This window comes from Sciurus vulgaris, assembly GCF_902686455.1.
Source record: "Sciurus vulgaris genome assembly, chromosome: 2".
NCBI lineage: Eukaryota > Metazoa > Chordata > Mammalia > Rodentia > Sciuridae > Sciurus > Sciurus vulgaris.
In genome coordinates this window covers 189,732,926-189,759,177 of record NC_136462.1, presented here as the reverse complement: position 1 = coordinate 189,759,177, position 26,252 = coordinate 189,732,926, and the positions used below count along the sequence as shown (strand labels likewise).

The following is a 26,252-nucleotide window of genomic DNA, read 5'->3' as shown; positions in this document are numbered from 1 at the left end:
AAGAGAAAGACTTGGTAAAGTAAAAGTGATTCTCCAATAAAAATGTGCCTGGAATTACATTTGCAGTTTGGTAAAATGATTTTTATCTAATAAGTCCATTCAAAGCCTAAGCACCTCAAAGTACAAAGTATGACAACTGGATAAGTTGATATATTTCACCCTTTCCCTTTCCCTCTCTCTTATGCAGTCTTGTCCCCTAAACCTCGCAATATCAATATATCAATAAAGCTTTTTTTTTTTTAAATGCTAACTGCATTATGCTGCTCTTCAAAGTGGAAGGCAACACCTACGAGTATCCATATCCAGAAGATAACCTCAGCCCCAAGAGTTGCCAAATATCCCTACTTCAAAGTCACCCCTATGCCTGATGTCACAGTGACTGCAGTTAAGATCATCAACCAGAAGTCTCCAAGCCACATGAGCCATTAACCTCCAAGTCAAGCCAAATCGACATTCTTGGAAGGAACAACGAAGACAAAAAATAAAAAAAAATCCAACCCTTAACAATTGGCCCATTACATTATAGCTAAATTGTACTATTTCAAAATATATAACTATTATTTATTGAATTTCCAACAAAGGATGAGCCACAGGTTTTATTTATTTATTTTTATGTGGTGCTAAGGATCGAACCCCGTGCCTCACATATGCTAGGTGAAACTCTACCGTTGATCCACAACCCCAGCCCACAGTCATGGCTTTTGAAAGATAAAACTCTGCAATAAACAGTTTAAATTCTTTCAATCTAAAAATGTGACCAGTAAATCATCTACTTTTTCACTTTTCTTTGCCCCAGGGAAAGAAGTTTATCTTTGGGCACATGAATGCTTTTAAAAGTCTTAAGTGACAGGAGATTCTGGGGAGTAGGTAAAACCTGGGAATCCCTTAAAGTGTCAATACTGAGGAGTTTCAGTGGAGATGCAGCCCTACAGGCCCCTGACACTCCAAAAGAAGACGGAGGTTGGAGAGAGCAGAGCCTCCAGACGAAGAGTCTGGGGATCAACAAACCAGAACTTACAAATTCAAACAACTACAGGGGGGGAAACTATAGAGGCCAGTCAAGAAAAAGATAACAAATGAACAGGTTGGCTGTTAAGTGATGGGAGTTCAAAAAAAGTGTTAAGAGAAAATGCTGTAATAACTGGTATCTGGCAACTGGTGACTACAGGAATCATGGAGACTGGCTGAATGGAAAGCTCTCATATATAAATAAAACAACCACTACTCAGCTCCAACTGGTATTATCATGTTACAATATGGGTTTCTAAACTATTAAAAGCATATATAATTGCACAAATCGAACTAAGCATTTCTTTTCTGTAGGCTATGTCCTGCCAGGGGGCTATCAATACCCAACTTCTGAAATGGAGGGGGGTGAATCACACTTAACTAGTGACTACAACTAGTCAGTAGAAGGGTATCATTTATAGTGACACTTATCAATTACATACAAACAATTCATTTATTGTTTGGGACCTAATCAATTAAGTCATGGAACTAACCTTCTAAAGATGGTCAGTAACTAATCATCCCACTGGTTTTCTGTCCATTTCCTTACCCTCATTGGATGGATATCAGCATATGGGGGCTTTCCTTCAGCCATTTCTATGGCAGTTATTCCCAGAGACCAGATATCTGCCACACAATTGTATCCAATTTCCTGAATAACTTCTGGAGCCATCCAAAATGGTGTTCCTATCACTGTATTCCGTTTAGCCATGGTATCCTAAAGTAGAATGCAGAGAAACCAACACCAAGCATAAAACTGAGAAAAAGAGCTTTTTTTCCAACAATAAAAAATGATTTATACTTCAAATACATACAAAAACCATGCTCAGAATATGATCAAACAAGTCACAAAAGAAATTTAAATGATCAAGAAACATAAAACTATTCTCAATTATTAAAATATGAACTAGCAGGGTACAGAGGTGCACACCTATAATTCTAGCAGTTCTGGAGGCTAAGACAGGAGGATCACAAGTTCAAAGTCAGCTTTAGCAACTTAGTGAGGGCCCTAAGCAACAAGTGAAACCCTATCTCTAAATAAAAATATAAAAAAGGGCTGGGGGTGTGGCTCAATGGTAAAGCACCCAGAGTTCTATCCCAAGTAAATAAATAAATAAATAAATAAACAAACAGATATATATGTGTTTGTGTATATGTATATATGTATATGTATGTGTGTGCATGCATACATATACATATATATGCACGTATACATACACACATAAATGATAAATAAGACAAGTTTTAGTTTGTGGCTTAAGGAATATGTCAATATAGTACAATATAGTACAACATAGTATACATTACAGTAAACAACCATTTGTATACTTTCCAAGAAGAGTGTGCCCCTATTCAAAGAGAACCCTCCTCCTACAGTTCTCTTTAGGAAGAGAAGGATTCTGAAACAAAACTAAAGATTCAAAAGAATGTCTCATGTTCCTTCTGAAATGCCTGTGACAGGTTATGCCAGTCAGAAGCAAGTGATAGAGGCAACACTTTTGAATTGACCTCACTCTGTCAGACCTATATAAAAAATTAACACAGGAACTAAGGAAATGCTTAGTCATTTCCTTAGCTCTGAAACTTCACATTTGCAGGGTGTTTTCAAATAGTGGTAGTCAAAGTTGTTTTCATTGGATTATTTCAATTAGAAACAGATACTTGCATAGCTAGAAACATTTTGAAAATTAAATAATGAGTGGATATTAAGCCCACTTAGATCTGTATTGTACATTATTAGTACAACAGAACAGAAAATATTAACTTCAGAAAGAAACAGTGGCACATGTACATACACACACACACACACATATATATAATAGTCTATTATGTATGTCATATATATGATATTAAAATGCCATTTCAAATCATCAAAGGGTGAATTAAGCAAAAATAAAAATCTGACTTGTCATTTAAACACATACCTTACACTTTTAGCAAACTAAGTTCAAATAGGTTGAAATTTTCAATATTAAAAAAACAGGGCTGGGGATATAGCTCAGTTGGTAGAGTGCTTGCCTGTCAAGCATAAGGCCCCAGGTCCAATCCCCAGCACCACAAAAAAAAAAAAAAAAAAAAAAAAAAAAAAAAAAAACACACACACACACAAAGCTCAGGCCAGGTGTAGTGGAACACACCTATAACACCAGGTACTCAGGAGGCTGAGGTAGATGACTGCAAGTTTGAGACCAACCTTAGCAATTGAGTAAGACCCTATCTCAAAATAAAGAAAATAAAAAGAACTAGGGGTATAGCTCAATGATAGAAAACGCCTGGGTTAAATCCCCAGTACAATAAATTAATAAATAAATGTACAGATGAATGGTTATATAATGTTAGAGTAAAAAAGAACTTTTTAAGCACAAAGACAAAAACCATAAGATAAAAGTGGATGAATTTTTCTACATAAAATCTAGAAACTGGGGCTGGGGTTGTAGCTCAGTGGTGGAACACTTGCCTCACATGCATGAGGCACTGTGATTCTCAGCACCACATAATAATAAATAAATAAATAATAATAGTATTGTGTCCATCTACAACTAACAATTAAAAAAAAATCTAGGAATTTCTATATTAAAAAAAAGTTGTATCACCCTTGACTTTCTGAATATGTTTTATTGGGCTTAACAGGATGCTCTCTAGTTGTATCCATTTTCCTGCAAATGACATAATATCATCTTCTTTGTGGCTGAATAACACTCCATTGTGTGTATATACCACATTTTCTTTATCCATTCATCTGTTGACAGTGTACACCTAGGCCAGTTCCATAACTTGGCTATTGTGAATTATGCTGCTATAAAGAGTATGCTGACTTTAATTCTTTAGGATAAATACTGAAGAACGGTACAGTTGGATCATATGGTGGTTCAATTCCTAGTCTTTTAAGGAACCTCCATACTGATTCCCATAGTGGTTGTACTGATTTACATTGGGAAGTTAGAGAGGGAAAAAGGGATCTCATGAAAACAGAAGGGAGACCAGTAGGGTAGAGGAAGGAAATCCGGGAAAGAAAGATGGGAGGGAAAGGGGAGGTACTGCAAAGTGAAATTGATCAAATAATGTTATGTGCACATTATGTAACAATAATTCCATTATTATATATAATTGTAACATACCAATTTTAAAAAGGAGGGAAAAAAAGTCCATAGACAAAATTAAGACAGCAACAAAGAAAAAGTATTTCAACATATACAAGAAAAGGTTAATAATTTCAATGATTTTTTTTTTAGTTTTGGTTTTCTTTTTTTAACAAATAGATTTTTTAAAAGATCTAACAATTAGAAAAATTGACAAATAAATGAATAGTTCATTTTGAAGTGAATAATTATAAAAGGTCAATAATGAAATATAAAAATAATTGTTTTGAAAATGATAAGAAAGATGTAAATTTACTATCTACCCAATATTACCAAATACTAGGGAAAGGGACACATTTATAAATAGCAGTTGGCCGCAGGGCGTGGTAGCACATGATGTAATCCCAGAGACTCAGGAGACTGAGGCAGGGGGATTGCAACTTCAAAGCAAGCCTTAGCAACTTAATGAGTGAGGGCTCAGGATGTGCCTCAATGATTAAACAGCCCTAGTTGAATCCCTGGTATCCACCCCCACAAAAAAGGTGTTTATAATTAGCAGTTGGGAATAGAAACTGCTCCCTTCTAAAAACACTTTGACAATACACATCAAAAGGTTCAGAATTTCACATATCTCCTGACCAATTTCACCATGAAAGAAATTATCCTAAGAATATACTTAAGAAAAGGCTGAAAACTTTAGCTGCAAGGATGCTTATCACAGATTTTCATGTGGGAAAACTATAAACAACCTAAATGGGCACCCAATATCCAACTGTAGAGAATGAGCTAATAAATCATGGTACATCCAGAAAATGAAATGCCAACAAATATCACCAAAAATAATAATAAAGATTTCTGGGTAACAATGACAGATTGCACAAACATATCTTATTTTTACTCCCAAACAAAACTCACTCAAAAGATATTAAGAGGATATTTTTTTAAAGGAATGAATCCACAAGAACAAAAAAAAAAAAGAAAAGAAATCACAGCCACAGAATTTTTAAGCTGGAAAGCAGATGGCTGAGTGGTAATTATCTGAACAGACTATTAAAATGGAATCAGTTGCTTTAAAAAAAAAAAAAAGAAAAAATTAGCAAACATTCTAATTTCAACACCAGCGACTTCAAAAGGCTTAGAAACTGGTAGCATTTGGTATGGAGAATGGTGAAAGTGGACCTCAAAACAGAAAAAAAAAAAAAAAAAAAAAAAAGAACTTTGAACTTGCAATCCTCCTGCCTCAGCCTCCCAAGCCACTGGGATTACAGGTGTGCACCACTGAGTCAGGCTCAGCAATTTCCTGAAAAGTTATATAAAAAGAAGCAGTTAAGGCATAGATGCTTCTTTCACATTTGGCAACCTGTGGGTTTCCCTTGCCCACTCTGGCTTATGGGTTTGGGCTGGAGGTGTATTCTTTAGAGACAGGAACAGGATTTCCATACAGTAGAGAGTGTGAGTAAATTGTGAATTAGGAACATTAACTTAGTTTATATGCTCCATGCTACACAATCCCCACCAACACGTCTCAGAAGGCTGCCTACAAACTCTAGAAAAGAGAACAGTCAGAAAGGTATCTAAATTTACCACTGCAAGTTTCCCAACTAAACAGCTCAGTGTGATCATCCTGACCATCACTAAAATAAAGTGAGACAAAAAGAAGTCATGCTTTTCTTTAGAAAAGCAACACATACACTCATTATAAATGAAAACAAAACAAAACAAAACAGGAAGTGACAAAGTTCAGCCAAGATTGCAGGATAAGATAATATACAAAAATCAATTGTATTCCTATATACTAGCAGTGAACAAAATCAAGTATTCCATTTAAAATAGCATCAAAAAGAATAAATCATTTAGGAATGAATTTAATAAGGTCAGTGCAATTCTCATGCACTACAAATTTTAAAACTGCTGAAACAAATTAAAGAAGATCAAGGGAAGTAGAGGTCTATTTAGTGGTAGAGTACACGCTTAGCATGTACAATGCCCTGGGTTCAATCCTCAGCACCAAAAAAATAAATAACTAAATTTCTGTGACCTTGCATTAGCTAATGATTTCTTAGATGTCACACCAGAAGCACAAGCAACAAAGGAAAAAGAAAGTGGATATCACCTAAATTTTAAAATTTGTGTTTCAAAGGATATCATCAAGACTGAGAAAAGACAACTCAGAGAATGGGAGAAAATATTTGCAAATCACGTACCCTATGAGGGATTTATATCTAAAATATAAGCATTCTTAGAACTCAACAATAAAAAGACAACCCAATTAAAAATCAGCAAAGGATTTGATATACATTTCCCCAAAGAAGATATACAAATGTTCAATAAGGACAAGAAAAAACACTGAGTCATTAGGCATTAGTAAAATGCAAATCACAACCACAATGGGATACTACTTATACCCCCTAGGTTGATTATAATTTAAAAGACAGAAATAAAAAGTGTTGAAGATGTGGAAAAACTGGAACTTTCATATAACGGCCATGGAAATATCTAGAATGGTAAAACACTTTGAAAAAGAGTTTGGCAATTTTTTTCTTTTTCTCAGGTGGTGTGGGGGGGTGGTACTGGGATTGAACTCAGGGGCGCTTCACCACTGAGCCACATCCCCAGCACTATTTTGTATTTTATTTAGAGAAGGGGTCTCACTGAGTTGCTTAGCACATTCCCGTTGCTAAGGCTGGCTTTGAACTTGCAATCCTCCTGCCTCAGCCTCCCAAGCCACTGGGATTACAGGTGTGCACCACTGAGTCAGGCTCAGCAATTTCTTGAAAAGCTAACCACAGAGTTACATATGACACAGCAACTTTGTGTCTCATACAAAAACATAGGTTTACACAAATTTCATAGTAGCATAATTCACAATAGCCAAAAAGTAGAAATGAACAAAATGTTCAACTAATGAACAGATAAACAAAACAAGGTATATCCATACAATGGAATATTATTCACCTATCAAAAGGAATGAATGCTACATGCTAATCCATGCTATAACACAGATAAACCCTGAAATATTTAATGTTAAAGAAAAATAAAAAATGAAGGTCACATATTGTAAGATATTTTTATGAAAAAATGTGTGTGTGTGTGTGTGTGTGTATGTGTGTATATGAAATGATTAAAAAAATGTTCTGGAATTACAATGGTAATAGTTGCACAATGTGGTGAGCATACTAAAAACAAGTGACTTGTGCAAATTAGAAGTGTGTACATATGCGATTCTGCCAAGACAGGCATTACAGCAATAAGAATGCTATAAGTAATTTTTGAGTAATCAACCAATTACTAAAATTATTACTAAATGTATGTCCTTAATTTTGATATTATCTTTCTATATAACACCAGAAGATTACATTTTTCAATTTAGTTTCCTTATTAAGATTGTAGCTTTTCTAAGATTGTTTGATATGGTTTACCTGTACATTTAAAACATCTGAAGGGTTCACAAATCAGCATATTAAATAGCATCTGAATTTTTTTAAGGTCATCACAGCAATTCTGTGCTGCTGCAAAGACTCCCTAACGTATCCTAGATAGATTTAAAATAAAAAAAAAAATTTAAAATATACATAATGCCAAATTCTAAACTAACACTTTACACACACACACACGCTCACATACATATTCACTCTATAATCCAAGAAAACCACTTATATATAGCTTATATATAACGTTACAAATTTTAGTATATGCCTGTCTAAAACTATTTCTATTTTCTATACAAACTTTCATATGTGCTTGGTTATTTCACAAAATCAGATAATTCTAGGCTTCCTGTTTTGAATTTTTTTTTTTCTTTTTCTTTTTTCACTGTCATGTACTGGTGAGGTGGGAAGAAAAAGAAAAGATGATCCTATAACCAAATAAGAGTCTTTTCAGTATATTAACTGTCAAATATTGTGTGGAAGGTGAACAAAATAATGTTATACCTTATTCAAGGAAAACAATTTGAATTTAATTTTTCTTCCTTTTAAAAATGTGCTGATGTAAGGGTTGGGATTGTGGCTCAATGGTAGAGCATTTGCCTAGCACATGTGAGGCACTGGCATCACATAAAAAATAAACAAAATAAAGGTATTGTGTCCATCTAAAACTAAAAAAAAAAAAAAAAAAAAAAAAGATGATGTAGTTCAAAAAAGTTTAAATTAACATCCCATCATTTCTTGTTTAGTTTTTATTTTTATGAGTTAAAACAAAGTTAAACTATGTCTCTTAAACCCGTAAGAAAGGGATCTAAAATAACTTATTGACTCTTGAATCTATTTGTAGATTCTACAATTTTTTTATTAACACAATTTTTTTCTTCGGTACTGAGGCCTGAGCCTGAGGTCCCACGCGTTGCCAGGCACCCGACCACTACCACTTCCCAGACCCTGCTTCTTCCCGTTCTATGGAACCCTCCTCCTCTTTTTCCATTTTCTTCAAGATTAATGATCCTCCTACTTCAGCCGTCCTTGACCTCCGAATCGCGGGGATTCTAGGCATACACCACTGTGCCTGGCAAGTCAAGTTTTTCTTTTTGTTTTGTTTTTAATAAATAAAAGGAATAGCTTCCTCAGGACAGGGCTGAATGTATCAATACAAATAACATTTTTACTTACTGTAAGTTGACCTGCTACTCCAAAATCTGCCAGTTTTGCATGTCCTTCTGTATTTAGCAAAATATTTCCCGCCTTGATGTCTCGGTGTATTTTTCTCATAAAATGGAGGTATTCCAGTCCCTTAAGTGTTGACTGTAATATTGTAGCTATTTCATCTTCTGTTAACTGAAAAAAGAACAAGAAGTTCAAATTTCATCTATTTACATTATGCATCAGAATAAGTTTTTTAAAAAAGGTTAAGACTTAAATTCCTTTTCTTGACTATAAACTAATACCTGTTCAACCCATTAACAGCTTATAATGCCATCTACATGCTGGCCCCTCCCCAAGTCGTTTCTCCACAAGATCTCTTCTTGAACAACAAATTCATATATCCCCCTACGACATCCAACTCAAAAGATTTCAAATATCATAAGCAGAAATGTCAAAATGAAATTTATTATTTCCACCTCCATCCAACCCTTCCCCTCCTACCCACTCAACCTACTCTACTTTTCCCCCAGTGCTCCCTTTCTCAGTAAAAGGTAATGTCATTCTTTCAGTTGCTCCAACCAAAAACATTGAGGTCATTCTTCATTCTTCTCTATCTTCAAAATCTATCCAAATATTTCCCTGATAACCACCATGGTCCAAATCACCATCATGATCTGCCTGAGCTGTTCTAACAATCTCTTAACTAGTTTCATTGCTTCTGCCCTTGATACTCTCTCTATATCTTTCACACATAACAAACCTTTTAAAATGTAAGCCAGATCTGCTTAAAACTTACTAGTGGCTTCCTAAGTCTCTCAAAACAAAAGCCAGCACAAGAGTTGCTGGGCATGGGGTGCATGCTTTTAATCCCAGCTATTTGGGAGCCTGAGGCAGAAGGACCTGAAGTTTGATACCAGCCTGGACAACTTAGCAAGACTCCATCTCAAAATAAAAATTTTAAAAGGGCTAGGGACACAGCTCAGGGATATAGCACTTGCCTTGCTGGCATGAGGTCATGGGTTTAATCTGCAGTACTGCAAAAACAAAACAAAATGAAAATCTGATTTCACCAGATCTGAAATAATCGGGTTCCCGGCTGCCTATCCAACTTCATCTTCTCCTACTTGCCACCTTTCTTATTCTGTTCCAATCACGCAGTCTACCTTGGTGTTCCTTCAATACTCCAAGCATACTTCTCCTTCTGGGCCTTTTCCCTGCCTGTTCTCTCTGCCTATAATGCTCTTCAACCAAATATCATACTGTTTGCTTTCTTGCTCCACTGTCTCTGTCCAAATGTCACCTCATCAAAAACAACAACAACAACAAAAAAAAAAAAAAACAGAGAGATCTTCCCAACTCCATTCCTACATCATTCTGTATCCACTTATCCATTTCACCTTATCAGAGCAGCACATCACCATCTGACATATTATGCATTATTTATATACCTATTTGTATAATGTCTTCCCTATTCAAAACATAAGGTTTTGACTTGTTTACTTTTATATCCCTAACACCAAAAAAGTGACCTGGCACATGGTGCTAAGAAAATAGTTGCCAAATGATGATGGCTAAATGAAATCAAGAATGCTGGAGACTGGCACAGAATTAGACTAATGCTGACTTTGTGCAGATCTAATCCAAGTCCTAACAAACTCAATGTATCAACAAACTCTTAGATGGTTCACCTTTGAACAAACAATTCACATTTAAAAGGGAGTGTGCAATGGTGCCAAATGTGTAGAACATAGGATTAGAAAGACCTAGACTTTACTCTTAACTATACTTTCTAGCTTAAGGTGATTTAAGCAAGTTGTTGAATTTCTCTTAATCTCAATTTTTCAATATACAAAATAGGAATATCACCTTTCTTTAAGAGAGTCATAAAAATCAATTTATATGCTTGTCTAGCACACACAAGAACTTGTTCAATCCCCAGCACCAAACACACACACACAAAAATCAAATGGTTTACTAAACACCATGATTAATCATGGTTTAGTATTTACCAATCAATTAACAAATATTTAACAAGCACCTATGGTGAACCAGGCACTATGCTAAGAGTATTAAAAACTGGCAATCATTTCTAAGTGTTTAAGCACTGCTTTTTAAAACTCATTAAATCCTTATAACAACTAAGTGAGAAAGAGGTACTATTACTGTCATCATCATTTTATAAAAATCAAGTTAAGTCACAGACAAGTCAAGCAATTTAACTTGAGTAATTTTTTTTTTTTTTTTTTTTTTTTTTTTTTTTTTTTTTGTGGTGCTGGGGATTGAACCCAGGGCCTTGTGCTTGCAAGGCAAGCACTCTACCAACTGAGCTATCTCCCCAGCCCCTAACTTGAGTAATTTAAGGCCACATGCTATAAATGATAGTTTTCATGAAACTTCAAACAAATACTATTAGCAAGGTAACAGGCTAGAATTTAGCATATGAAGAGAACAAAGCTCATAATTCAAATTTATTCTTTATTCTAACCAGCTCAGTCAATTAAAGCGGCACTGCCCAGAGAAATATAATGGAAGTCAAAAATATAATTTGATGTTTATAGAATAGTCACATTAAAAGAAACAAGAAACTAAAATTAATTTTCACAATACATTTTTATTTAACCATATGTATCTAAAATATTATCATTCTACTATGTGATCAATAAAAAAATCCATGTTTTTTTTAATTACTTTTTTGTTAATCATTCTTCAAAATCTGGTGCATATTTTATACCTATAACACATCTTAATTTCAGATCAGCCACATTTCAATAACCATACCTGCCTAGTGACTATTGTGCTGTACACTGTAGAATTATAACATTTGGTAAAATAATGGGTAATAGTTAAAATTATTATAATTAAAATAATTATACTTTAAAACTGCATTTAATAGTTAAAATTATAAATACAATGAACTAATTAAAATCTCAATAAATACCAAAAGGGCCATCAAAATTAATTTTGAGTTGTTTTAAAATACCTGAAACAAAACAACTTCATGTTGCACATAAGCAGTTCTGGATCCCATTTTCCAAATCAATAAATTTTCAAGCTTTGGAATTTCCTTAAATTTCTTTTATGTTTGGATAGTCCACCTAGCTAAATTTTTATTATTTTTATTTATTTATTTATTTACTTTGTGGTACTGGAGTTCAAATCCAGGGGCACTTTAACACTGACATCCCCCTGTCTTTTTCTTTTTTATTTTGAGACAGGGTCTCACTAAGTTGCTGAGGCAGTCTTCAAACTTGCCATTCTCCTGCCTCAGCCACCCCAGTTGCTGGGATTACAGGTGTGCACCACCATACCTAGCTTATTCCTAGCTAAAAACCTGGCTACTTGATTAAGAAAACATCAGCAACTCTGAATAGCATAAATTAAGAAAAGGAAATAGTGGTACAGATTACCCAAAATTTATGACTGAGTTTCAAAGCAGCCCTCACCTTAAAAATTGTATAGCAATGCACAATTTACAAATACTTTTATATACTTAATTTTCACAACTATGCAAATATTTAATATGGTTATCATTATTCTTATTTTTGTATCAAGACCAAAAACCAAACAAGCCCAGAAGGCTAAAATTCCCCTGCTTTTACTCCTAACAACTCACAATCTATACAGAAACCAAGTTGTCTTTTTAAAATGCAAATCATCTCCTACAGTTTCTCCTTTGCCTATTTCCTTCTAACACACAAACATGATAAACTCATCCCAGCCTCAGGGTCTCTGCACTGGATATTCTCCACCTGCATTTCAGGTGTTCCTTCTTGTCTTACTTTAAACGTTACCTCTTCTGAATGACCTTTCTCAGCCACCACCTACACTGCAGTAGCCCACCAGGCACTCTATCACTTTAACACCACTTCATCCTCATTCACCTTCTTCACAGCATTTATCACTGTCTGGTATTTTGTTTCTAATTCCCAAGTGATTTGATTTTGGTGCCCTACTAGAAAGTGCACTACCATGAAAGCAAGGTTGTCTGTTCTGTTTACAATCTTACTAAAGGCCTAAAGCAGTGTTCTAGAAATGCTGACCAAATGAATAAACAGAGTTTAAGCAACTAAAACAGAACTATAACCCATGACTCTTAGGTCTTGTTCCAGAAATCACATAATGGCAAATAATTTTCCATAATGAGATTATTCTCTGATTAATATTAAATAGAAATTAATCTAAGAATATGTTGGGTAGGAGGAGAAATTCAAATCCAAAATTAAACATTCAAAATTCATTCCATAACCAGGATTTGAGAGTCCCATTTCCCACAGTAAAAAATTAAGCATGTTAAAAAATCACTAGATTGAGATGATGTCAAAACTGTAGGATTAACAAGAGTCAAGGGGGAAAGAACCATAAAAAAGGTGAAATGTGACAGTCATCTCTCTAGATATGGTAGTAGTGAAAACAGCACATGAACAAAAAGGCAAGAGAAAAGATGGTACAAGAAGACTGGCTCAGCATCATTCACCCAGAAAATAAACTTACCGTTTTATTTCGTAATCGAATGATATCAGATACAGAACCAGCACCACAATACTCCATAACAATCCACAAGTCTGTGTTCTTAAAATAACTGCCATAATATTTGACTACATGAGGGCTACAGAGAGACACAATACAAATTAGTGGAATGAGCTTCAAACATTTAATTCATTCTGTTAAATATATGAAAACTAATTTCCATCTCAAAAGATCAATTATTTCTAGTTAAGGCTAAAATAAGCACTCTCCTGATTAATAATATAAGAGGGGCTAGCTTTTCCAAAACGTAATAAATAACAGAAGTACAAAAAATGGTGAGTACTTTAACAAGCATTTCTAAGTTTATAATTTATCTTCAGAAAAGAAATATGTATGCTCAAAAAGAAATAGTTACCAACACAGAACTGTTAATAGAAATGAAAATTCAGGTACCATTTAAATGTCCAACATTAGAGAATTTATTTAACACATTTAATAATGATATATATATATATATATTGAGATACATATATATATATATATATATATATATATATATACAGTGAACATCATGAACTTATGAAGAATGTTCTAGAGGAAAATTTGATAATGTAAGAAGATACCCTAGTTACCAAAACTAAATAAATGCAGGTTACAAAAAAATAAGCACAGTAAAACTCCAAAAAGACACATGGATATATATATCAAGGAGTATTTAACGATGATGATTTCTCCAAGAGGAAGTCTTTTTTTTGGGAGGGGGCGCGGTGGTGATTGAACCCAGGGCACTGTACCACTGAGCCACATCCCCAGCCCTTTTTATTTTATTTTTTTATTTTGAGACAGGTTTCACTAAGTTGCTGAGGCTGGCTTTGAATTTACAATCCTCCTGCCTCAGCCTCCTGAGCCACTGGGTTTGCAGGCATGTGCTAGCATGTCTGGTCAGGAAAAATGATTTTATTTCCTTCTTTGCATTTTTCTAAGAAGTCATATATACTTTGTGATAACAAAGCATCATATAATCTATTATAAAATAAATATTCAGGATCAAATCTGAAATTTTAGGTCTCAAGCTTGAAGAGAGATACCAAACAAGAATTTCCAGAGAAAGGCTAGGGATATAGCTCAGTTGGTAGAGTGCTTGCCTACCAAGCACAAGGCCTGGGGTCCGATCCCTAGCACCACCAAAAAAAAAAAAAAGAATTTTCAGAGAGAAATCAAATGTCCCAGTAAAATGAAACAATATGCCCTCTGATTGGCTAGATTGTTATCACGGCCAAATAAAATTGAAGAAAACCCAAAGATGCTAAAACTAACTGGGCTTCATTAACTCTTAGACTTTCAAATGTTTGCTCCTTCTACCTTGGGAAATATGCCTACAAAGACAGGAGGGAAAACACACACACACACACTGATTATTAAGAACAAATGGATGACCAAGTCTCCAAGGTTCAGATCCCCACTTGTATTCTCCCTTCCCTCAACTCTGTAGCATTTACTGCCTCTGTGAGGTACTTACTGTTGCAGTATGTTCTATACAGTCTGGTACTGTTGACAAGATTTCCCTGCACACATGTATGCTGACCTGTCCAATTAGTCTATAAACTCCCAGGACTGGGCCCAGTCTCTGTATTCTTTATAGTGCTTACACAGAGTAGGATCTTCAAAACATCTTTTCTTTAATTAGAAACATTTCTATACCCTATTTGGACAAAGTCCCAATTAGCCAACTGGAAAGAGTTCCCATAATGATCTTTTTTTTTTTTTTTAATATTTTTAGTTGTAGATGGGCATGATACTTTAATTTTATTTATTTATTATGTGGTGCTGAGGATCAAACCCAGTGCCTCACACATGCCAGGCAAGCACTCTATCACTGGGCTACAACCCCAGTTCCCCCATAATGGATCTTAAAGAAAAGGAAAAGAAAAACTGCTAACTGAATCTAGCCAATACAATCAAGAAAAATGTGGGTTTTATCAAATAGACAGTAACCACAAAAATAGAAAAAAAAAACAGAAAGGGGGGAGGGAGAGCAGAAATATTCAGTCTAATGTTGAAACTTTAAAAAATAGGAGGTACTAAGCTGATCTGACCATAAAGAATAATGTAGCCTCAAGTTCAAAAAGTTTTCAACCCCTACGTCCAACTCCCTGTAGCTAGCATTGTCCTTAACTTTGTTTCTCTCTAATCTAAACAGTGCTGGGGAAGCCTGCTCCATCACAGCAATGAAACCATGTTGTCACGGAATTTGAGAGTAAACCACATGCTTTTCTGCGGTTACCTTTTAGCCTGACTTCCTGCTTACAACATTTGACAAATCTTAGTTCCTCAAAAATAAAATACTTAACTACCTCAGCTTGAAAAAAAAATTTTAATGTGAAGTAAGGAATAGTAATACATAAATAAGTATTCTCTTTTTATAGGCAAATCTAATAGTCTAAGGCTTCTAGAGTTAAAAATCATCTAAATTAGTTTGTCTTAGCTGTCTCTGTAGAAACACTCTCTCAATAGGAAGTAAAAGAGATCATTATCAAAACAAAACCAGAAAAAGCCAACACCACCTTCTGCCTCTTCTTCCTGGTTTCTAAGTGGGCTCACTGAAGGAGGAATAAAATGCAAAAACAGAAACAATAATTTAGCAAGGAAAACAAAACTTTTTCATCAGTCTTTCTGAAAAAGACTATACCCAGTGACTTTATTGACCTCTCCCTTCTACAAAAATATCTAAGAAAATGAATCTCTAGGTGTCAAACTCTAAATGTAATCACAGCAAATCCAAAATCATGTTCTCTTCAAAAGAGTCCCATGTGTCTTTACCTGTCACATTGCTGCATTATAGAAATTTCTTTGATAATCTCCTGCAGGTCTGATTCCACAGGAACTTGTTTAATAGCAACAATCTGACCGGTCTCTTTGTGGATAGCTTTGTATACACTGCCATAGGACCTAAAATTGGGGAGGAAAAACATTTACAAAATCAAATGCAAGCCAAGAAATAAGAAGTGGCACAATACAACCAACTTGCAATTCTATTTAGCTAGGTATCTAATACGTGTACACTTAGTTACATTTGCAAAATTGAGATAGCTAAAGTACTCTGGGGAAAAAATGGCACCTTAAACATTTCATTTCTAAGTTTATGAATTATGAAATAATAGCTTCCATGTACTACATGCCTGATGTCTCCTAGAAACTGCGTATTTCAGTGTATCCTTATTTGAAAAAAAAAAAAAACAATGAGTAAGAGGTGATTATTCCTACTTTACAAGTAAATAAGAAAAGGTTCAGAGAAGTTACATGATTTATGCAAGGTTACACAAGTAATAAATAAGTGATTGGTGCAGGATTTGAACCCAGGTGTCTGATTACGATGTTCGTTTTCTCTCCACGTCTACACTGGAATACAATATCGAAGTGTTTATTACATTCGCTCTGAACCATAGGTTTTTGTCCTTGTTTCCCTTACTTGCAATAATGCTTAAAATATTATGAAAACAAATAAAGTTCTAATCTTTTTTTCAATATTAGCATCGGATGAACATGGCACATACCAAATTTTTCACCTTTTATTCCATCTTTCCTTAAGAGCTTACTATCAAAATAAAGAGTTTACATATCCATTCAACTTGGAAACTGTAAGATTAGATTTAGAATTTAAACGACCACTACATAGTAGCTATTACTTATACACACATCATTAACTTTGTGTGCATCAATTTTCTCATGTGTAAAATGACAATTATATAAACTACCTTAGAAACTAGTTGTGATGGTTCAAATAAGATACCATCATCATCTTACATAGATTTTTCATTGGACTCCAGGGAGGCTTTCAATGAAATAATAATGAGTAAATTGTCTTTCATCTTTCCCAAGCACACCTGTTTCTATAATACATCTTGACGGGGTTAAAAAAAAAAAAAAAAAAAAAAAAAGGAAAAAAAAAAATCGAGACAACAGTGCCACCTAATATGTCAAACTAGCAGAACACACCAGATGCCAAAAAGATGCTCAAGAATAATTTCAATGTCAAATAACACACAATTTTTAAAAAAAAAAATCTATGATGGGCACATAAAAAATTCCATCAGAATTCTTGTATTTATAAAACTAGTATGATGATGCTTAAATAGGGCATCAAATACCCTTTCACTACAGAAAGGTTACTGCTGACCTGTGTGGAAGACTCAACCACAGACTCTTCCTCTTTCCTAAATCAAATCTTGATTTGTTGGGATGGCAATGTACTTGGTCCCAGAGGATAAACCACACTAGCCAAACCAGTCACAATATTCCTTTTACCTTATGCCGGTCACTGAACCAGCAGCAAGCATATGACCTAGTTCTGGCCAACGACATTTGACTAGAATTCTGCTGAAGGTTTTCTGATCAAGATTTCCTTTCCAGGTAAGAGACAAGCACACAAGACCCATTTCCACCTGCCACTTCCCTTATTGCTTTGGTTATTGTCTTATAAAGATGATGCTTGAAACAAATGCAACCACGTTCAGACTTCGATTACCCAAACACCAAACCACGATTGAGTAATTAATCATTTCAGGAATCTCTTATCCCTAAATTTATTGTTTAGTTATTAAATGTCTTTTACAGGTTACCCCCTGTTAACTAAGTATTCTGTTATTTCCATCCAAAGGTATTCTTGATACACTAGATCCCGCACATCTGAAAATGTATTTCCACTTTACTCGGGAATGACAGTTCGGCTGGATGCACAATTATTCTTCTTTTCCTTTCTTTCTTTCTTTCTTTTTTCTTTCTTTTTTTTTTTTAAAGAGGAGGAAAAGTTTATTTGGAGCTGGGTATAGGGGCACACACCTGTAATCCCAGGGACTCAGGAGGCTGAGATAGGAGGATCAAAGGTTGAGGCCAGCCAAAGCAACTTAGTGAGGCCCTAAGCAACTTAGCAAGATCCTGTGGCAAAATAAAAAATAAAAAGGGCTGGGATGTAGCTCAGTGGTTAAGTGCTCCAGGGTTCAGTCTTAGTACCAAAAAATTGGGGTTCATAGTTTCAGAGATTCAGTTCATGGTCAGCTGACTTCATCGCTCTGAGTCAAAGGCAAGGCAGAACATCAAGGTGGAAGAGCATGGCAAAGAAGAACAGCTCAGGATATGGCAACCAGGAAGCAGAAATGACAGTTCATACTTTTCCATCCCCTTATTATGGTAGATTCTTTTCTATCCCTGGTCCTATGTATAGTGATTATAAAAGATATATTTAAATGTTTTTATAATGATTAAATATTTAAGAGAATTAATTTCATCATTTAAAAAATATTAGAAATGGAGAGATCTCTGCGTGCACTCACTTAGCAATCATGCCAGAACAATCTCCATACTTTCCCTCTGTGCTTTTTTCCCTCCCTCCCTCCCTTCTTCCTTTCTTTCCTCAGTACTAGGGATTGAATTCAGGAGTGTTCTATTTCTGAGCTACTTCCCAGTCCATTTTGTATTTTACTTTGAGACATAGTCTTGTGAAGTAGCACTGGCCTCTATCTTGGGATCCTTCTGCCTCGGTCTCCTGAGTACCTCGGCCTGGTCCCCTATATTATCTTGATGGAAAACAAAACTTCAATAGTTCACATGAACAATTAACAGTCATGATTCCACAGTAACCTGAAGAAATGTTAAAGCCAGGCCCTGTAATCCCAGTCATTTGGGAGACTGAGGTAGGAAGATCCATGAGATCAAAGCTATCTCAGCAATTCAGTCAGGCCCTAAGCAACTCAGAAAGACCCTGTCTCAAAATAACAAATAAAAAAGGTCAGGGATGTGGTTCAGTAGTCAAGCACCCCTGGATTCAATCCCTGGCATGAATGAATGAGGGGGGGCAGGGGAGAGATAGAGGGGGGAAGGGACGGAGGGAAAAAGGAATGTTAGAAAACTTTAGCAATCATACGCACTTAAAGGCAAGTTACTTATTAGACCCGATTCCTTACAACCACCACCAAACTAATGACTTAATGAATTTTAACTGCCAGAAAACAAAGATGGTGAAGTAGGAGTTTCACACAGTATCTAAAGCAACCTAACCAAGTATAAGTCTTATTTGTCAATACCACTTTTACTATGAAACCACAGACTATTGTAGTGTTTTTGCTATTACCCTATGATAAAAATTTAAATGAGTCACTGTGTAAAATTTTAAGTATACCAGAAAAAAAAAGGCAGTAGGCTTCAATTCAAAATACTTTCCAAGTACTCTCCAGTCATCCTGGCCTGTAGTTCTGGCTTTGCCCTGTCCCAGATCCACATGACTTCCCCATAACACAGCATGAGTGCAGCTCCAGAATCCAATACAGTTCTTTAGCAAGAGCTCATTTCACAAGATACAAGTCAGTAAAAGCTCACAATCCACTCATTCTCTAGAAAAAATTTAAGGATGGCATGGCATTTTCTGTTTACAAAAGTACAGTTAAGGTCTTCCTTCAGGATCTTGCTATATTAATAAGGCATTCTCAGATTCACTGTTTCTAGATGACAGAAATCCAAGTATGTGCAGTGTCATTTAAAAGAGCAACAAGGAGACAGGAGGCAGCACATGCCTGTAATCCCAGAGACTCAGGAGGCTGAGGATCACAAGTTTAAAACCAGCCTCAGCAATTCAGTGAAGCCCTAAGCAACTTAGCAAACTCCTGTATCAAAATAAAAAATTTTTAAAATAGGCTGGGGATGTGACTCAGTAGTAAAGCACCCCTGAGTTCAAGTTCTAGTACCAAAAAATTTTAAGTAATAATTTTAAAAAAGAGCAACAAGATGGGCTGAGGATAAAACTCAGTGGTAAAGCACTTTTGCCTGCCACGTGTAAGGCCTGGGTTCACTCCCCAGTAGTGCAATAAGGTGACAGCATGAAAAAAATTCCTGAACTTTACTTTTTTTCTCTTTTGTGATACTGTTGCAGAGAAGTTTCTGATTTCCTTGCTGAAGACATCCATGAATCTAAAATATGATATTAAAAGTAACAGTTTATTTCATTATCTAAAATATGATATTAAAAGTAACAGTTTATTTCATTCTTATATTATATTCCATATTATGGCTTTTTTTTTTTTTTTTACATTCCTCAAACCCAATCAACTCAGAATCACCAGTAAAAACACCTAAATGTACTTTAAGACTTAAAAAAAATTTTTTTTTGAGGAAGGGTCGAGTTAACCAGGGATTGAACAAGCACCATATTTATTCTTTACCTCTATTAGTTCATATAACATTTGCCATGACTATGAAGTAGATACTATTATTATCACCACTTTATAGATGAGAACTGTGAGGCTGCGAACATTAAGCTCAAGCTCACTTGTTTACTACAACTAATAATTAGTAGACCAAGGATTTTAACACAGGCCTGTGTGACTTCAGAGTCTATGCTCTTATTCCTATAACATACTGTTATTAAAAATGAAAGTTAGTAAGTCAAATATGCCTTCCATTCTTTACCTTAATTATAACCTAAGAGCACTATTAGATTAAAGGATCATGGACTCATTGCCTGCAGGCAAGTAGCAAGGATGCCAAGCTGACTGAAAACAGCAGGCAGCAGAGGTAGGACTTCCACTTCCCCACACCTTTAAGATGCCAGTCAACTGGCGGTCTTCAGAGTCATCTTGGACTTGTCTTTTGACAGCACAGCTGTTGTCATCTTTTACTTCCCTTCTCTGCTTGATGGTTGCTGAACTCCAAAACAGTATTTTTCCGACTTACAAAAAAATCAAAGACTGATGTTGTTTATAAGGAGGTAATCTGTGAAAAACTATTCCATGTAATCCAGAATTGGACTTAATATTTTACAGATTATGTTAGGCATAGATAACAACACTAAACCTAAAAACTAATGTAATAACAATACAGTCAGGATGAGGATACAGCTCAGTGGTAGAATGCCTGCCTGCCTAGCATGTGTGATGTCCTGGAATAAATCCCCAGTACTTCTTAAATAAATAAGTAAATAAAGTTGATGTCAGGTCTTCTCTTGCACCAGCAGTACTAAGGGATTAAAAATTCTCTCTCACACACACACACTCACACATGCATAAACTATCTTTAAAAGATACCACTGTCTATTACTAAATATAATTTCAGCAACATTTTATAAACTCATTCACAAGTCTGTATTCCAAAAGTCCACTGTTTCCCAAACTGGGATTATGAATTTTCTTGGAAAGTGTAAAAGTGGTGACCATCTTTGATTTATTTACTAAATTTCACAAATCTGCAATAACTAAAACACTGAATTTCATTGTTTTTACTGAAACCACATTTATTGCATATTAATCAGAAGCCATGAGCAGCAAATAAACATACATGTCTGATTTTTAAAACTTCTAATGAATTGTAATTTAATTAGTGCTCTCTGTTAATTAGGTACAATAATACAAACCCCAGATTCTGGAAGAAAAAATATAATAGATATCCTTGATACTAAAGACTGAGAAATTAAATCTTTCTATAATGGTGATTCAAGTGAGGAAGGGCATTCTGAGCAGTAAATTTACTACCTGCCCCCCTTAGACCCACGATGATAGCCAACATTTTTTTCTTTTCCTCAGAGTTGAGAGTTACTGTCATGAGAAAGGTTCACATTCTTCAGGTGCGAGGGCAGGTAAAAGACTGACCCATTGCTTTAACTATATTTTCTCCACACTCACCCTTCTCCAAGTTTCTCTAAGACATCAAATACTTCTTCTGGTTGTTTGGTTAAACTATCCTCATCCAACTTTTTCAGCTGCCTGTGAAAATAAAATAATATAAAACATGAGATGTATTTTACTTCCTAGCAACTAAATCATACAATGAATCACATTTCACAATTTTCCTAGGAATTTCTCTACAAAGTCTTCAGTAATAAATAACAACAGGCTGGGGAGGTAGCTCAGTTGGGAGAGTGCTTGCCTCAAAAGCACAAGGCCCTGGGTTCAATTCCCAGCACCACAAAAAATAAATACATAACAAAGGCAAGCTAAGAAACTTTCTGAGAGAGAAATACTAGTTCTAGGTCATGTGATAAGTAAAAACAAGACAAGATGAGGAGTTGCCAAGATTCAGACTTCAGTTCAATAAACAGAATCCTACAATGGTGCTGACTGCCTTAAGAAGTCCCCACTGCTGGAAAATTTAAACAGAAAATTAACTGTTGTGTGGCTAAAATGCTATAGAATTGACTCAAGCATAAAATAAATCCTTTAGAATCCATTTAAATCTCAAGAGTCCAAAAAATGACAGTCATCTCTTCAAAAAAGATGTTTAATATGAGGTTAATTATGTACTGAAACACGAGTTGGACGAGTAGCCAAGGAAAACAGGATCTTTACATTTTATTAGCAAGGTTTTGGTAATTTTGTCAAAACACGTAAGTTTATAGGTATCACAGAAATAGAAAGTGGAAAGTATACATTTAGATGTGAGTAAAAGTGAAAAAGATCTTGGCAGCTGGGAATTTCAGTATCACAAAGACCCTCCCACAAGCAGCCATGTACTTAGACTAGTCCCCAAAAATCAAAGATACGTGGCTGCTCACAACCTCCAAACAGTTCAAATTTTACCAACCACACTAGGCAATTGCAACATACATAGGGTAACAAGTTAAAATACTTTTAAAACTATGAGATCTCCAAAAATTAAGAGACTTAAAGAAAGAGCTTCCTAAGGAATATCTATGTGCTTGTGTGTGCATGTGTGTGTGCACGTGCGCACACACAAAGTGCACTGTCTACACAATGGCTTCCTGAAATTACAAAGGACAACAAAGAAAAGAGAGCTCAGGAAATGGTGAAATATGGAAGTAGTCACCCTGGAGATTTCTTGTTTAAAAAAAAAAAAAAGGGTCTAAACTAGCTATCTACACAATACCAATTCTTAAGACTTGAATTTAAAAATACATACAACACACATACATAAATATATACCTTTGTACAGAAAATAGGAAAATCAGAAGATTAAAAAAAATCTGACCACATTAAATATACCAATAACCAATGACCTCAAGAGAGCAATCTCACAGAATGTTATACTTATCAAGGACTATATATAGTAGAGACTCTATATATCAAAAACTCTATATAACAGAGAAATGGAGAACTGCTTAAAGTCATTGCCTTAATTTATCTTAACCTAAAGATCAATAAAATACAATGACCACATTGACCTTTGAGGGAGGTGGGGAAATCAAAAGATCCCCAAATTAAATTCCAATGACATCATAAAAAAAACCCAGCTTCAAAACAAAAAAGGCTGAAGTGAAACTCTTCTTAAACTTCAGAACTGAAATTTCTATGAATTTATAAATTTGAATGAACACCTCATATGCCAGGGTTTTCTTTTTTTGTTTGTTTTTGTTTTTTTTTTGGTAAATTACTACTACATATGGATAGGGGCCAAGCATGCTGGTACATGCCTGTAATTCCTACAACTTACAGAGCTGAGGCAGGATCGCCAATTCAAGGCCAGCCTGAGCAACCAAGTAAGACTGATTCAAAATAAAACAAAAAGGGCTGAGTAGAGTGTTTGCCTTGGAATATAAGGCCCTGGGTTCAATACCCAGTGCTGAAAAAAATAAGTGGACAATACTTCATTCATCAAGTATAGAGTTTTATAAACAGTTTATATAAAGGAAGATCAAAAGTGTTTCTTTGAAGTGTTGACTCTTGTGGTTTACAAAAAACAAAACTCACTGTTTCAACTATGCTACAGAGACCACAGAATAACAAAGGAAACTGTCACTGGCATGAGAGAGACAATTGCAAGGCTCTGATAATACTCCCACAAACTTTATATGACTGCTCAGATACTTCTTTAAAACAATCTAAGTGAGTTTTTATTTTTGATCTGGGGTTATTTAAAACAACTTGAACTTAAAGGAGTTTTGTATCTCTGATACCTAGTAGTCAAAGATGGTCAAAAAATGTGTTAAATGGATCAACAAAGAAAGATGGGAATTATACCTTCAATCAGTCATCTTTGTGAGTTACCAAAATAAAACAGAATTTCACCTAAAAAGTATTACTAGATTATCAACAAATAAGATTTATATGGAAAATCTTTTGACTCACAGTGATATTTTGACTCACAGTGATATTTTACACCATGGGGTACTATTACCAAAATAGTCTGACACTGCAGACGAAGCTCTCTCAGCTAGACTTCTCCAGGTCATAAGCAGCTCCAGGGCTTGCTCATAACAAACAAGACTGGTCAACACAACACTGGTCAACACAAAATCCATGGACCAAATATTGGTGGATGTTCTTCTCCTAAGTCAGACAGCTACAAGGAAGGCTGGCATCCCAGGAATGCACTCTATGCCTTCCAATGCATCATTATCTAATGGCAGCTCACTTTTTAAAATCACTAAGTCTCACGTAAGACACCACTCTATCATCATCCACTCAATCACACAGAAATGTCAAACTCATGAACACAAAGAGCATTTCCTGCCTCAGGACTATTGGAAATGCATGCCATCTGAATCTCTGAAAGACATCTTATCTTTCCAAACAAAATAAGGATTTTAATGAAGTGTTTACTCAGAGGTCTGGCTATTTCTCAAACCTCTTTCTTCCATCTCAGAACTGCTGAAAGCCTCATTTTATTTATGTATACTTATCCCTCTTTTCAAACAGAATTCAATATAGGTTACCACAAATATAAGTTGAATTTTTTTAAATGATAATGACATTTTAAATGTGTTTCTCCTTATCCCAATTTATACGTTGAGGTCCTAACTCCCAGTATCTCAGAATGTTACTGTGTTTTGTGGCTAGGACCTTTAAAGAAGTAATTAAGGCAAAATGAGGTCATATGGGTGGACCCTAATCCAATATGATTGGTGTCCTTCTGAGAAGAGGACATAGGCACAGAGGAAAGACCTTATGAAAACAGTCATCTATAAACCAGAGAGGCTACAAAATAATTCTGCCATCACACTTTACTTCAGGCTTGCAGCCTCCAGAACTATGAGAAAATAAATTTCTGTTGTTTAAACCACCCAGGTGTGATACTTTGTTATGGCATTCCTAACAAACTAATATAAATGATAAAATTAAGCTACTGCAAATTAGACTACTAGTTATAATGAGCAGAACACCAGTCATTAATTCATTGCTGCAAAGTTCTTCTCCTGCACTTTATACACTTCTTTTTTTTTTATTCAAAAGATCAAGGAATGAGCTGGATGTGGTGGTGCATGCTGTAATCCCAGCTACGCGAGAGGCTGAGGCAGGAGGATTGCAAGTTTGAGGCCAGTCTGGGCAACTTAGCAATACCTTGTTTCAAAATAAAAAATAAAAAGGGCTGGGATCATAGCTCAGTGGTAGAGCACTTGCCTAGAAAGAAATTGGTTCTGCTTTCAATCCCCAGTAAAGTGGGGAGAGGGTACATATGAATGAGGAGGTCAAAAAACAGGACCATTTAACTCCTTTGCCCAAGATTACACAACATGAGGCAAAGAGAAACAAAACTCAAGACTCCTAACCTTCTTTTCAGTTAAATGAAGGCCTTGGAGAAAGAAACTAAGGAGAAAGAGTAAATGTAGTTTAAGAAAAAAAAAAAATTACCAGTGTACATTCATAATTGGATCATTACAGTGCTATAGCAACTATACAATAACATACACAATGACTGTGAAACCAGGTATTTTCAGAGAGCCTAAGGGTGAGACAGTTAAGAGCCCGGACTTTGGACCAGACCACCTGGACATAACAATCCCAACTCTGACTCTTATTACTCCAGTAAATCACAAGCCTCTCTCAGTTCCACCATCTGTAAAATACAGATATAGGGATATCCACGTCCTATGTTGTGAGGATTCAGTGAGTTAGTAAGGTGAACCATATGAAACCACCATTTTTATAGTTCAAAAGGGTCAAATAGCAACTTCACAGGGTTCAACAAGGAGACACTGAAGAACAGTGCCTGGCACCCTGTAAGTGTCCATGAGTGTAATGATCACGGTGATCACAGTCTTGACACACTATGCTTGGTGAATCATGAGCCCGTCCCAATAAGCTATTTGCCTTCTGCAATGTTTGTGCACTTCAAACAACTCCAAGAGTGCTGCCCAGGCTGTCAATCTCTACCCTTCACCTCTCGGTTGGCTGGCACTCCC

At 35.4% G+C, this 26,252-nt stretch overlaps 1 protein-coding gene across 2 annotated transcripts in view; it reads right to left on the bottom strand.

The window, feature by feature from the left end:
- The window catches only part of STK4 (serine/threonine kinase 4), a 91,335-nt gene that overhangs the window by 63,974 nt on the left and 1,109 nt on the right, over positions 1 to 26,252 (bottom strand). For both annotated transcript variants that reach the window (XM_079129204.1, XM_079129205.1), the window contains exons 2-6: positions 21,799 to 21,879; positions 15,953 to 16,081; positions 13,157 to 13,271; positions 8,693 to 8,857; positions 1,559 to 1,726 (exon numbers count right to left, since the gene is read on the bottom strand). In XM_079129204.1, the coding sequence (XP_078985330.1) occupies positions 1,559 to 1,726; positions 8,693 to 8,857; positions 13,157 to 13,271; positions 15,953 to 16,081; positions 21,799 to 21,879 (658 nt within the window). The remainder of the gene's footprint in view (positions 1 to 1,558; positions 1,727 to 8,692; positions 8,858 to 13,156; positions 13,272 to 15,952; positions 16,082 to 21,798; positions 21,880 to 26,252) is intronic.